The sequence below is a fragment of the Balaenoptera physalus genome (assembly GCF_965194825.1).
Source record: "Balaenoptera physalus genome assembly, chromosome: 1".
In the NCBI taxonomy this organism is placed as follows: Eukaryota; Metazoa; Chordata; class Mammalia; order Artiodactyla; family Balaenopteridae; genus Balaenoptera; species Balaenoptera physalus.
Window position 1 is genome coordinate 167,969,529 of NC_138882.1, and position 13,856 is coordinate 167,983,384.

The 13,856-nt window shown below is 34.1% G+C and overlaps 1 protein-coding gene across 11 annotated transcripts in view; it reads right to left on the minus strand.

Moving 5' to 3' along the window:
- ZMYM4 (zinc finger MYM-type containing 4) overlaps positions 1 to 13,856 on the minus strand; it is a 171,128-nt gene that overhangs the window by 56,286 nt on the left and 100,986 nt on the right. For 8 of the 11 annotated variants that reach the window (XM_082415275.1, XM_082415276.1, XM_082415281.1 and 5 more), the window contains 3 exons: positions 6,916 to 7,440; positions 5,156 to 5,217; positions 4,629 to 4,799 (listed from right to left, as the gene is read on the minus strand). The exons of 1 other annotated variant lie outside the window; for it this stretch is intronic. In XM_082415275.1, coding sequence (XP_082271401.1) covers positions 4,629 to 4,799; positions 5,156 to 5,217; positions 6,916 to 7,440 — 758 coding nt within the window. Of the gene's footprint in view, positions 1 to 328; positions 389 to 4,628; positions 4,800 to 5,155; positions 5,218 to 6,915; positions 7,441 to 10,729; positions 10,788 to 13,856 lie in introns of all 11 variants that reach the window. 2 more of the 11 variants (XM_082415274.1, XM_082415279.1) reach the window with 2 other exon arrangements.

The following is a 13,856-nucleotide window of genomic DNA, read 5'->3' on the forward strand; positions in this document are numbered from 1 at the left end:
TAACATAATGTGTGTGTGCATGCCTATTTATTTTTCTTCAAAACATAAGAAACCATTGATATTTTCATAATTGTATCAAAACTGTATCTTAATTTAGGAATAACTAATATATTAAAAAGAAGTCTCTGCATTCATTCAAGTTGTTTTATCTGATACAAGCACTTTTTAGTTGCTTTGCTGTAGGAAACAGTGTATCTTTTCATCATATTGTCTAACTGGGAAACAACTGATTTATAGAAATATTGCTCTGTTTTATATAACTAAAATTCAACTAGCTACTCCACTAAACTTTCATGAATTCTATTAATTTTCTAATAAAGATCCTTACCAGTAAATGATGATAATTTTGTCTCCCCTTTTCCATTATTTCTTCTAATTTCTTTAACATGTATTGGGTCGAAAATCCAACAAGAGTTAAATAATAATGCTGACATCAGTAATTTGTGTTCATTTAGTTATTATTAACAGAAGGTTTCCATCATTTTACTTTTAAATTCAATGACTGTTATTGATCAGAAGTAGATATTTCCTTACCTGATCAAGAGAGTATCTATTATAAGAAATGCATAGTGAATTACATGAAATGTCTTTTGGCATCTGTCTATCTATCTATATATCTAGTCTTATTTGACCTGTTGATGAAGTTACATATATTAAGAAATTTTCTAATATTGATTCATCATAACATTCCTACATTATATAGTATATTAAAGCATATTACAAGTAAAAAATTTTTTAAATCTCAGAAAACTCCAGAAAAAAAATCAGTATTCATGGGCATACTTTCATGGTCTCTAGTCAGCTCTCTTTCTCACTGTCTGTGACAGTTATTTCAAACTTCTGATACATTCCTTAAGCCTCAAGTACATATTACTTATATAATATAGTAAAGTAAGTATATATCTTAAGTACTCTGCTTGTACACCCCACAATGCCTTCAAGGCATAATCATGTTTGTTAGTATCCTCCCAACAATGATTAATTTTACAAATATTTAATAAAAAATCAATAACTAATAACTTGAGAAGTGAAAATCTGATGACCCAAAAGCTTTCAGAAACAGAAAAACAGGTGTCAAAACAAAACCAAAAAATCCTTTACCAATATCTTTACCTTCCCTTTATTTACCATAAAGTATGTATCAGTATCCCAAGACAGTATTTTAGAAATGAAGAACCCAGTTTCTATAACCAAGTTAACTTCACATGGCTAAAAAAACAAGCCCCAACATTTAATTACTGCATTCTATTTTCCAAGACTATATGACTCACTATTGTGACAATTAATTGATTTGCTTTCCCATTCTAATCCATTTACTTCAATGAGAGATTATAGATTAGCTCTCCTTTTATTATGAGCAAAAAGAAAAGAAAAAAAATCATGATTTTAATGTAATATTTACTGAATTTCCAGCTTTCAGAAACTACAGAAAAGGGGAATAGAAAAAATGACGTCTCTGGCTCTTTAAAGTTTTTATTTTAAAAACTTCTCTAGTCATTTTTTTAAACAACTTTTATTTATAGAAAAGTTTGGTAGACTATAATAATAAGGCCTTGATGAAGGCCCCTGATTGGCTCCTTCCTGGCATATGGCCTTGAGTAACTAACTTATTAACTTCTATGAATCTCAGTTCCCTCACCTAAAAATAGAGTTAATATCATCTACTCTGGCCTTCTTATACTGGAGGATGAAACAACATAGTACACATAGAAGTATCGGTAAGTATTATATACAGAATATATTATAGTAACATGCAATAGGATTTGAATGAAGAAATGTAACCAGGAGGACAAATGATGCTACGCCAATAACAGAGGCAGGAGGATGACAACTGGCAAACCCAGAAAATTATAACTGAAGAAATAATCAAGACCAATTGGGAAGAAGTAAATATATATATAAACATACATTTCAGTATCTTAGTGATTTATATGGGAAAGTAAAAAAATTAAGACCAAAATGAACTGTGTAAAAAGGAGAATAAGGAAGTGAGTTGAAAGCAGAGCTACAAGTTAAGCAAAGAGAAAAGCCAAGGGAGGTTTTGACAAGGTGCCAGAAGCTAAAGCTATGATCTTATTACACCAAGAGAAAAGTTATTACAAGTAACTGATGGTCAAAAGTAAAGACTGACCACAGCTGTTAAATCTATCAGTATTTTACGAGCATTAGGTTAACAGTACTGTTTCAGAGTCTAAGAGAATAATTTGTTGGAACTCCTTTTTCCAGTCTATGGGAAATGAATAAGAATGATAAAGCATTAGGCAGTGTTGAACAAGGAATATAGATTTCCAATGGTCACTGAGGAGAAATATCTAAAAGAACAGGACAATGAAGAAGGAGGTGGGAGAAGGGGAGAGGAAATAGGAGGGGGGGAGAGGAAGTAGGAGGGAAAGGGAGAGGAGGGGGAGAGAGAAGGTAAGGAAGGAATGGAAAAAAAAGAAAGAACCAGGTAACCATAGTTTAACATGAGGTCAGGTATTTCTAGAAGAGTTATCAAAGGTATGATCCCACAGGATTGGTGTAGCTGATAACAGAAAGGACTTCTCAGAGAACACCTAGCTTTACTCACTCACATGCTGGAACTGCCTTATTGTGGGGTCAGGGCAAAGAATGCTTCTGGACCTTATGCCTAGGACTTACACAGATTCCTGCTTGGTTTTTAAGAGTCCCGTCAATCAGGTGGTGAGCCCTTAGGGAAGTTCTTCCCCAAAATCATGATGAAACTTCATATACGGCATTTTATAACACATTATTACACTTTGAATAGCGATAAAAATGTAGGTGTTTCTGTGTCCTGACACTTCCACCCTGTTGGTATTCTCCAGTCACTGGAATCTCTGATTGTTTTCAAAACAGTAATATTGGGTTGGCCAAAAGGTTCATTCAGGTTTTTCCATAAGACGTTACAGAAAAACCTGAATGAACCTTCTGGCCAACCCAATACAAATAACCTTCCCTGATGCCCTCTTCCTACAATGTATTTGGTCTTTGCTATAACTGCCTTTTCAGCTCAAGGAAAGTGTCACTGGGTCATGTACAGGGAGAAAGTGATGTCTTTGGTACCCTGCCAGCATTATGATTTCTTATGGATTTCCCATGTCCAGATTGGGGCACTTAAAAGACAGGAGATCTGCCCTGTATAGACATGGCAGTAGTCTTCTGAAGCATACACTGCCATATGAACCTCCCCTAGGTGCCAGGACACTTCCTTATCTCTAATTCAGATATCCACGACCTCCATTTTGCCTGCTTTTATTAACATGCTTTCATTATTCAGGTATTTTCATATTCCTTCTCTACCATCTTTGTAGATACCACACTCACACCCATCCAACTCTACAGCTTTATCATCACTACCCTATACAGCTACCCTCCACTGGGCACCATGGCATTCTCACTTAATTGAAGCATCAATCTGACTCGCATAAATCACCTACATCTATAAATCACCTATTCTTCCATTTCCTTACTCTAAAAGAGTGGTTCTCAATAGCAGAGGATTTTGCCCCCCAGGGGACATTTGGCAATGTCTGGAGACATGGTACTACTGGCATCTACTAGGTAGAGGTCAAGGATGCTTCTAAACATCCTACAATGCACAGGACAGACCCTCACAACAAAGAATTATCTGGCCCCCAATGTCAATAGTGCCGAGAAACCCTGCTAAGAGACATCTGAGTGAAAAAAACTTCTTCCACAGAAGTCTCACATTCTCAACCCCCCTAATATAAAAGAAAGGTATGGAGAGGTAAGCTTTCTCCACATCAAATGTCATTTCAAAAAAATAGCTAATTGATGCTATCTTTACTTCTCAGCCTCTGCACTCATACCAGCTGTATAAAACACAGAACACCCTCAAACAATTGCTGCTATTGCATATTCATCCCTTGGTCCTTTTCCTACGTTCCAAAATGATTACAGCATCTTTATTCTGTTCCAACCACTGCAATGTCATTAATCGCATGGATAACTTCACTGACTTTAGCATTCACACTTACAGAATCTTTATGACTTTTACTTCCAGAGCAACCTTGAAATAACAGAGCTCTATCCTTACCCTTATTACTCACAGATCTCAAAACTGGAATCCTATATCACCCATCAAAGCATCAAAACCTCCTTTATCTTCTACCCACTAATCTAATGAACTCGCTCTTCAATCAATTAATTTTTCCAAAGATTAATTAATCCCATTAATCCCTCCTGAATAACACTTAAATCCATACATAGCCTATACTTCATTAGCAGCAACTGCAAAAGGCTTACTACCTTATATAAACTCAATCACACCATAAACTTTTAGCCATGTCTGCTGTATCAATCTCAAATCCTTGAAGACTCACTTTCCCTAATCCTGCACTGAAACTGTAAAAATCACAGAACAGTGGTATTAAGGAACGATGTGGATTAAAAGCCTTAACTACTACTTGGACAAAGTTTCCTATAACTCTGGTTGATTTCTTAGTATTATTCTTATAAGATAATTCAATTGCCTCAACTTTCATTAAGAGTCTCCTCTCACCCCATCAACAAAACACACTTCACTTCTTAATCAAGAACTTCCTTTCTTGAATGAATAATTCATGTGTGGAACAAAAAGAAGGGGGAAAAAAAGGTGAAATGTTTACTTGAGCATTGTCAGGTTCATCTTTAATTTTGTCTAGTAGTCCCTGCTGTGGTGCCATTGCTTTGTCATACTCATCATCCAAAGGTTCTTCTTTAATTCTAATATTTGATGCAAAGGAATTCCCCAGTTCCGAACCAATGGATTCTTTATTGGCAAATGGATAGCTGGAATCCTAAAACACAATATAAAGGATTAATAAATATTCAGATTTTAAAATTATTCCTCTTCAGGTTTAACACCCAAAGAAAAGCTCACTGGAAATGAAGAACTCTACGGACATTCATTAGAGTCCCTATGCTTACAAGTAAATGTGATATATGTCTAAATATCAAATACAAATAAAGAATCTAAGAGCAGAGGCTTCTGAGAACATCTCCAAAGATGTCCTTATGAAAATAATAAAGGAAATTAAAAAAAATAAAATCAGTGTTCTACCTAACACATATAGTTACAGTTTAGAAAATCACATAAAGAAAACTTTGACACTTGCCACAGTTACAGCAATCTACATACACACTGAAAACTTACCCTAAAGTTTGTTTCTGGGGTTTGTGGTAAATGGGTATGTAATGTTTCTTCAACTTGATTAGCTATTGAAAGAAAAACAAAACAAAACAAAACAAACACATGTATATGAATAACAAATCTTACAAAGAGTGACCTAAAAAGCTATCATTTGATAATCACCTCTCTTTTCCAATGAAGACGCTCATTAGAGTGAAATGGGTACCAAAAAATACCCAAAAGGTAGTTTCACTCAAAACAAACAATCTGGCCCCATCTAACTTTTAGCCTTGCCTCATGCTATTTCCTTGTTCAAACCTAAATAAAGTGGTTACTTTATTCACTATGTTCTGAAAATTACTTATGTTTGTTCTTCCCCATTTCTGCTTATATCATTCCAAGTCCCCTCTATCCTAATCTTCAGTCTTCCAGACTCAGCTCAGTTCAAAATTCACCTCTCCTCTATAAAACCTGCCCTTGTCCACTGAGTTAAAAATCATCTCTCTCCTAAGAATACCTAAAACAGTTTCAGTTATTTAAAGAAATTTTATTATACTGTCTTATAACAAACTCTTCTAGTACTGTCTTTAATTATAAATTAAGTTGTATGCTATTCAACTGGTCGTTGACACTTCTGCTACTTGACTTGTCTTGTCCCTTCTGCTATTAGACACTATGTTCCTTGAAGACAAGTACCCTTATAATTTATCCCTCATAGGGATATTGAAAAAAACATATTGAATAATATATACTGAAAAATACAGTATACCCTTGTACAGTCTTGTACATAATGGATACTTAAATTAGTTGTTATTTTTAACAATACTGATTTGTTCTTTCAATCACAGTTTTCCTAGCACTGTCAAAAGAAATATAAGGATTGGTATATTCTACCAAGCTTTCTTTCACACCTATTGAACATTTATTGAAATATTACTATTTTCACTACACCAGGTTAGGCCCCAAGAACACAAAGATGAATAAGATACAATCTGGCCCTCAATAAACTCCTACACTAGCATATAAGGCAAAACAAATAGAGCTATAATACCATGTGATAAGTACTATAAATAATGAGGCATAAACAAAATGCTATGGAAATATAGATAAGGAAACAAACATTCTTGATGTAGAGAGGTTAGGGATGACCATAGGGTAGAAGAGGTTTATGAGTCAGGTGTTGCTGGATAAGAAGCACTTTTACAGGCATATATACAAAGAGAGAAAACGACATTCAGGCAAATGGAATAGCAGGAGGAAAGAGAGGCACAGAAATAAGAAAATGTATATATTCAATAATGGAACTGAAGCTAAGTATAGGGTACACTGGGCAAAGAGGCTCAAGAGGAGTCTCAAGAAACTTCTAAAACATAAAATAGAAATGTTATCAAAAAGAAAAACCCTCCCTAATTTGGACTAATTGGTGGGACAGCAGTTTGAATTAGTGCTTACAGCACAAAGAAGTTAAATCCAACTTCAGGTTCCAATGTTCAACCAAAGAAAATGAACAGGTGATTCGAGTATCTTGCCTTCTCATCAAAATATTGCAACCAGGGGAGGGAGAAATGAGGTTTAGAGCTACTTTTCAACCATTTATACCATTACCAATAGTTACTGGGAGAAATTCAGTCACTCTGCAAAGAACAAGGATAAAAGAAAAATGACAAGCTTACAATGAATTTAACTGTTCATACTTTGCTTAGCATCAGAAGTAATAAAAGCTGTATTATTATCAGTACGTTGTTATTTATTGTGTTTTATGGCTCTATTCCAACAATTATTACCTGCTTTATCAAAAAAACTGCTTTTCAACCTTGAATCCAACTCTTTATGGGGTTTATCCAACCGTTTTTCACGTTCAAGATAAGTTAGGTCTCTATTTTTCTCCTTTCCAGAAAAAGTCTCTTTGCTGTTTTCTCTTACTAGACTAAAATCTTTCCGTATTGATTTAAAGACAGAAACCTGATCAAATTGTTTAGGAAAGTCTTTTTTTAATTTATTTTGAATCTGTATTTCATTTTCATTGTCTGATTCATGCTGTGTGACTCTTCTCTCTACTTCCAAGCTATCATCAGTATGAATTGAAGAAACAAGATTGTCCTTTGAACTAAAATCCTGTTCATCCTCATTGTCACTACCAACGACTGGAATTCCTGCAAGATCCCCAGAGTTCAAAAAATAATCATCTTCATCCAGCAATGAATTTTCAGATCCTGTTTGATTCGGCATTCCATAAGACATGCTGTCAAGGGTAGGAGTTAAGTTGTGGTCTATATCTTCAGACATTTCTGTATCCATGATACCACCACCTTAAAAAGTAAAATACTGTTTAGACAAATGATAGTGCTAAAGATGACCATACTTATAAGGTCTGTCTGGCATTTAACCAAATATATATTTTTCCTTTTCAAACAAAATATTGATAATAATACTGTGGTATTCAATTAGCACTTTGATATAGGTGTGACAGATAAAATATCCCTATCTGACAGATAAGGAAATAGGGACGTAAAACTTGAGAAACTATTTCAGGTTAGAAAGAAAGTCAATGCAATATAGAAAAAAAGAGCACCAACTTCAGAATTAGACATATCTGTGTTGGAATCATAGCATGATTAACTGAAAATCTATGTGATCCTGAGAAGTAAACTCTCAGGCTTCTTTATCTGTAAAACAGTGTAATACTCACCTTGGAGATTAATTTGTGGTGAGGTTTAATGACAGTATGTAAAAAGGGCCTAATAACACAGTGACTGACACATAGAAGGGAATATAAAAGTGATAATTATAGTTATCATAGAGACCACTCTAGGGAGCTGAGATTAGAACCCAGATCTCTGACCTCAGAGTCCTAATTTCTCTGCACTAACTCTAGTAAACACTTACAGCAGTTAATGTTTATAATGGTAAATATTTAAACATAAAAATAAAATTTATCCAAGCCAGAATACATATTAAAAACTGTTTACTGTTCAAAACTACATGCTAAAGTCTCTTCCATTCCAAAATAAAACAAACAAAAAAACCCCAGCCCTGTATTTCTTTTTCCTGACCTAATTCACCTTTCTTTCAAAACTCCTAGGGAAAAAGTTTACATTGGTTTGTTTCTACTTCATCTCCCAATCATTAATCCTTTGAACTTAATGCAATCTGGGTTCCCAACTTCGCATCGGAACTTCTCTCATTAAGATCATCAACGATTTCCTCATGGTCAAGTCCAATTATTTTTTTAGTCCTTATGTGGCATATCCCTCCTAGATAAAACACCTTTGGTTTTTTTGTGTTGTTCCCTAATTTTATAATTGTCCTATTAATTTATTTTATACGTCTCTTCCTCTGCTTTATGTGCTCAATATTCCAATTCTCATCTCATTTTATACACTCAGACTATTTTATTCACCACTATAGCCTTGACGTTTGCTGTTAACTTCCTAAGCGTTTTAGCTTAGACCTTTCTTCCAAACTTCAGATATCTATATTCAATTAGCTTCTATAGGTCCCCTAGGGACCTTTAACTTAGCACCTCTAAAACCAAATTCATCATGTTCCCGTTCCAAGCATACTTTCTTGTTTTCCCGTCATTTAATTAACAGCATCACCAAGTCAGCAATTTGCTCAAGATAAAAAAGAGAATCAATCCAATTCTCCTTCCCCTTGGACAAATTCTGCAAACTGTATTAATTAAACTCTCTCTCAAATCCATCTCCTCCACTTGGTACCATTCCAACACTCCACATCTCTTCCTGTTGACAGTGTACTAACTCAATCCACATGATATCTAGGAGGCAACCGTATTCTTACAAATCCTGCCCTGAAACCATATTTAACTGGTCCATGAGCAGACAAACTAGAACTGGTAAAAACACAGAGTGAAGCAAAGACTAAAAATATTAGTGGCAACGACAGCCTTGCTTTTATTTGTTCCTGAAGCCCAGATGAACCCTTTGTGTGGCTGAATCTTCAAATTATTCCCTGGGTTCCATGATCCAGGATAAATTCCTCTTTTTGTTCAAGCTGATTTGATTTGAGTTGGATTACTTATAATCAAGTCCTAACTGATACAGGGTCCAAATGAAAGCTTTCTTCAAGTTGCCCTCCTCCATAAAGACATCAGAATTATCTTTCTACACCATTAATCATTCTACATTATACCTTCACTTGAAATCTTTCAATAACATCCCACAGCCTAAAGTACTCACTCATTCATTCAGCACATATTTATTAGGAAATCACTCTGTGATAAGTACTATGGTAGATGAAAAAGATAGCTATGATTCCCTCTCCTCAGCGAACCAGAAAAACAGACAAATGGAGGAAATAATAAAATTAGAAAATCACCATTTTCACTTAACTAAGTAATTAATTCAAACAAAGATGCTAAAATCTTACGAATTTCTACAACTTACTTTCACATAGTATATATATTACAGAGAGAAAAGCAGGGAGGGATGAGAGACCATGCACAAAACTATAGATATTCACTATACTGTTCTTCCAATTGTTCTACTTGAAAATTTTCATAATAATAGAAGGTTAGGGAGAAAATATAAATAAAGAAGCAGGGTGCTAAAACACACACATACATATAGTGTAATAAATTTGCCAGACTGTAAGCAACTAAAGGTCAGGGTTAGAACCTCCTCTTTACAACAGTTTATCCTTACTACCTGACCACACAGCATATGCTCAGTAACTGTTTCATGAATGAAATATGCATTTCGTGTGATCAACAGTTTAATCTAAGTTCTATAGTATATAAGAAGTCAACTAAAAAGTAATATTGCAAGCAACTTCCAAAATCTCTATGTTTTAATTCGGGATATGGTACTGGGAAAAAAGGTAACCACCTGAAAAAACTGGATCCCTAACTCATACCAAAATAACTTCCAGATGTATTTAAGGTTTAGACATAGAAAATAAAACACTAGTATTACAAAAACCATGGAAGAACTATTTTTAGGGGAAAAACCTCTCTAAGAATGACACAAAACCTAGAATAAAAGATCGATTTACTGATTTAAAGAATAAAAGACCAAATGTGACTATAAAAAATTCCTAAAGAAAACATAATCCAAACCAAAAGATTAAAGACAAAGTTGTTGAAAACATTTTACTGCACTTTATATCATGAAAGGTCATTTCCCTAATGGATAAAGATTAAGACTCATAGTTCAATAAAGATACCAACAACCAAATACATTTGTAAAAGCAAAGGATCTGAACAAACATTTCACAGGAAAGGAAACACTAAGGTTGAACTTTGCTCATAAGTTAAATGCAAATTAATAATGCAATTAGATACCATGTTCATACAGCAGGCTGATAAAGACAAAAGGTTTTGATAACAGCCTGGCAGCTGTGCTACTGGCCAAAGCTGCCAGACTATGACCTGAGGCCAGAAAAGTATACAAAGAAGAGTGTGGCATAGACCGTCTGTGAGCTGAAAAGCCTAAAATATTAATATTTACTATGTGGCCCTTAACAGAAAAAAAAAGTCTGCCAATCCCTGTAGTAGAATACTATTAGAGGAAGTATAAAATGGTACAGTCGTAAAAAAGAGCAACCAGGCAATATGTATGATACTTTAAATACACATACCTCTTGATCCAGCAATTCAACTTCTAAGAATTTATCCTACAGATATTTCTCAAAAGATCTATGAAAAAGAACATGTATAAGCAGCAAAGACTGGAAACAGCCTATCTGTTCAACAGTGAGGCTCAATTAATTACAGTACATACCTATAATGGAATATCATATAGCTGTTAAAAAGAATGAGGCAACTTTATACGAGTTCTCAGGGTCAATTAGTAAAAATACCTGAGTGAGGAAGAATATACATATATATGCTATCCTACCACTGCTGTATGTTTTATAATTTATGTGTATGTACAATTGTTTATACATTAAAATACCTTCCACTGATTTTCTGTGACACCAGAATCAGGTGGCTATAAGACAGAAACACTAACTCTTCAAAGCATATCCTTCGGTATTTTGAGTTTTGAAGCACATGCATCTATTGTCTATTGAAAAAAAAATTTTTATCCTTATTTGAGAAGGTACTCAAGCTTTTTCAGAGATGGCAATTTCTAACAAAGCATCTAATTTGAATTTGCAATTTTGCTAGTTATCACAAAATAAATCTGTAGGCTGCATAAAATCTTATGAGATTAAATTATGTTAGTTATATTAATATATATAATTAACTGGAACAGAATTGTACTCATTCTTGTGGCCCAAATAAAAGAAATAGCTTCTGTTTCTCAAAGCCTACATCTACAGAAAAAATGCAACACTAAAATTATATTTGCGGATCACAGTAGATAATGAAACACTTGAAAGCAAATTTCTCACAGAAGATTCCTTGCTAGTTTTTAGACACTGTGAACAGGCTTGGTATGTTTGAGGAAAAGCAAGGAATTATAGGGCTGGAAGTGAACAAGCGTGAGGAAGAGTGCTTAAAAATGACAAAAGAGAAAAAGCCAGAGAACAGATATATTAGGAATCTGCAAACCACAAAAAAGATCCCAAAGAGGAATTCCGTGATTTACGTTTTACAAGGAACACCCCAGCTTCTGCAGGAGTACTTTAAGGTTGTTAAATGTTACGGGAGTGAAGAAGGGAAGGAAGAACACCACATAGGAGGCTAATGCAATAATCCAAGGGAAAACTGATGGCTAAGACCAGGATAGTAATGGTGGATGTGAGAAAGAGTAGTCAGACGTGGTATAATTTGAAAGTAGAAGCATTTCTTGGTATACGAGAAGCTGAATATAAAAGAAGTCAAAAAGAGCACAACAGGGTGCCATTTCTTGAGATGTAAACACTAAGAGAGTAACAGACTGAGAGGGGTAGAATGAATAGTTTGGTTTGGACCCATTAATTTTGAGAACCTTATTAAACCTTCAAATGGAGATATCAAGAAGGCAACTGGACGTATTAAAGAGTTAAAGAGGAGACTCTTGCCAAGAAATGACATATAAATTTGGGAGTCATCAATGAAGTTCATGGGACTAGTTAACATCACCTAGTGACTGTACTTACTACTGATGGAAGAGAGCTGAGAGTCCTGAGATACTTCAACTTTTAGAAATCTGTAGAAAGGAAGGAATCAGAGAAAGAGGCTAAAATGGAACAGCCAATGAGGTAGGAGGAAAATTAGGTGGGTGATGTTACAGAAGCAAAGTGAAGAAAATATTTCAATAAGAAAGACATGGCCAACCATAATGAATGTTGTTGAGATAACACATAAAATGAAGACTGAAGACTGATTATTAATATTGGGAAAGTTGAAATGAACTTCTTCCTTGACAAGAGCTATATCAGTGAAAAAATGGGTACACAAAAGCTGGAGTGGGGTGATCCCATAAAGAGACTGAGAGGAGAGAACTGGGGAAACTTAAGTACAAACAACTCTTTAGAGGAGTTTTGCTCTAAATTAAAGAAAATGAACAGAAACTGGACTAAAATCTGGAGTGAAAAGTTTTCCTGACTTTGTATTTTTGGTTTTTTTTTTTCTTTTTTTTGGTGAGATTGTTTTTCTAAAGATGGAGAATATTACAGCTTACAGTATACTCATGGGAATGATTCAATAAAGAAGGAATAACTATGGGAATAGAATCTAAAAAAGAGTGGATATATGTGTATGTATAATTGACTCACTTTGCTGTACAGCAGAAACTAACACAACATTGTAAATCAGCTATTCTCCAATAAAAAAATTAAATAAAAAAAAGAGGTAATAACTAGTAAGTTCACAGGGAAAATCTTTGTGCAACAGGGCATGTGATCAGTACATAATTTTCCTTTGTGAAAGAATGAAAGGAGCACATGGGTTAAATGCAGGTAGGTTGTTAGATTTTGTAAAAGGAGAATGAAAGTTATTTTAAGCAATTTAAGTACAATATTTGTGTCTGATAATGAAAATAAACTTCATGATGTCAAATCAACTTTTACTCCTTGTCCTCCTTTTGCTCAGTCCTTGCTTTAGTGGCATACTGATATTTATATACTATACCCAAGAATCATTTCATTTTAAGGTACAACCACCAACTAAGGAACCCACATAGATGAACATTATGAAAGGGCTGTTAGTTACTTTCATTGTCAATATATTACTCAATTACTTCCATACATTTTTGTTTTAATCAAAGGATAATTTTCAGAACTAAACTAACTAATATGAATTATAATTTTAACTTCAGAAGTTATGGTTCTTTAACAATTCTCTGACACTGTTTTTCTCTCTTATATAAAGAAACAAAGGATCAAAAGAAAAAAAAACACACTAACTCCAAAGAATGCAAAACAAATAATAAGCATAAAAATGAGGTAATCTTGGTTCATCTTAAATAAAAACTTAAATCTGCATTTTGTTTCTAAGAGATGATTTATTTTTATTTTCAATAAAATACAATCTCCTAAATAATAAAAGCCTCTTTAAACTATAAGATCAGGAATGCAGTCACCAGTTAAAAGTCCAATAAAGTCAGGAATCTTAAAAATGCAATGTACGTGCCTTAAACATTTATTTTTACTTGGAATATATAAAAAAGCACATTGGCCAATCATTGACCAATAAAGTCAGGAATCTTAAAAATGAAACGTACATGCCTTAAACATTTATTTTTACTTGGAATATATAAAAAAGCACCTTGGCCAATCAATGATGATCAATCAAGACTTTGGAAATGGGTATGCTAATTTGAGTTCTTTCTTGAAC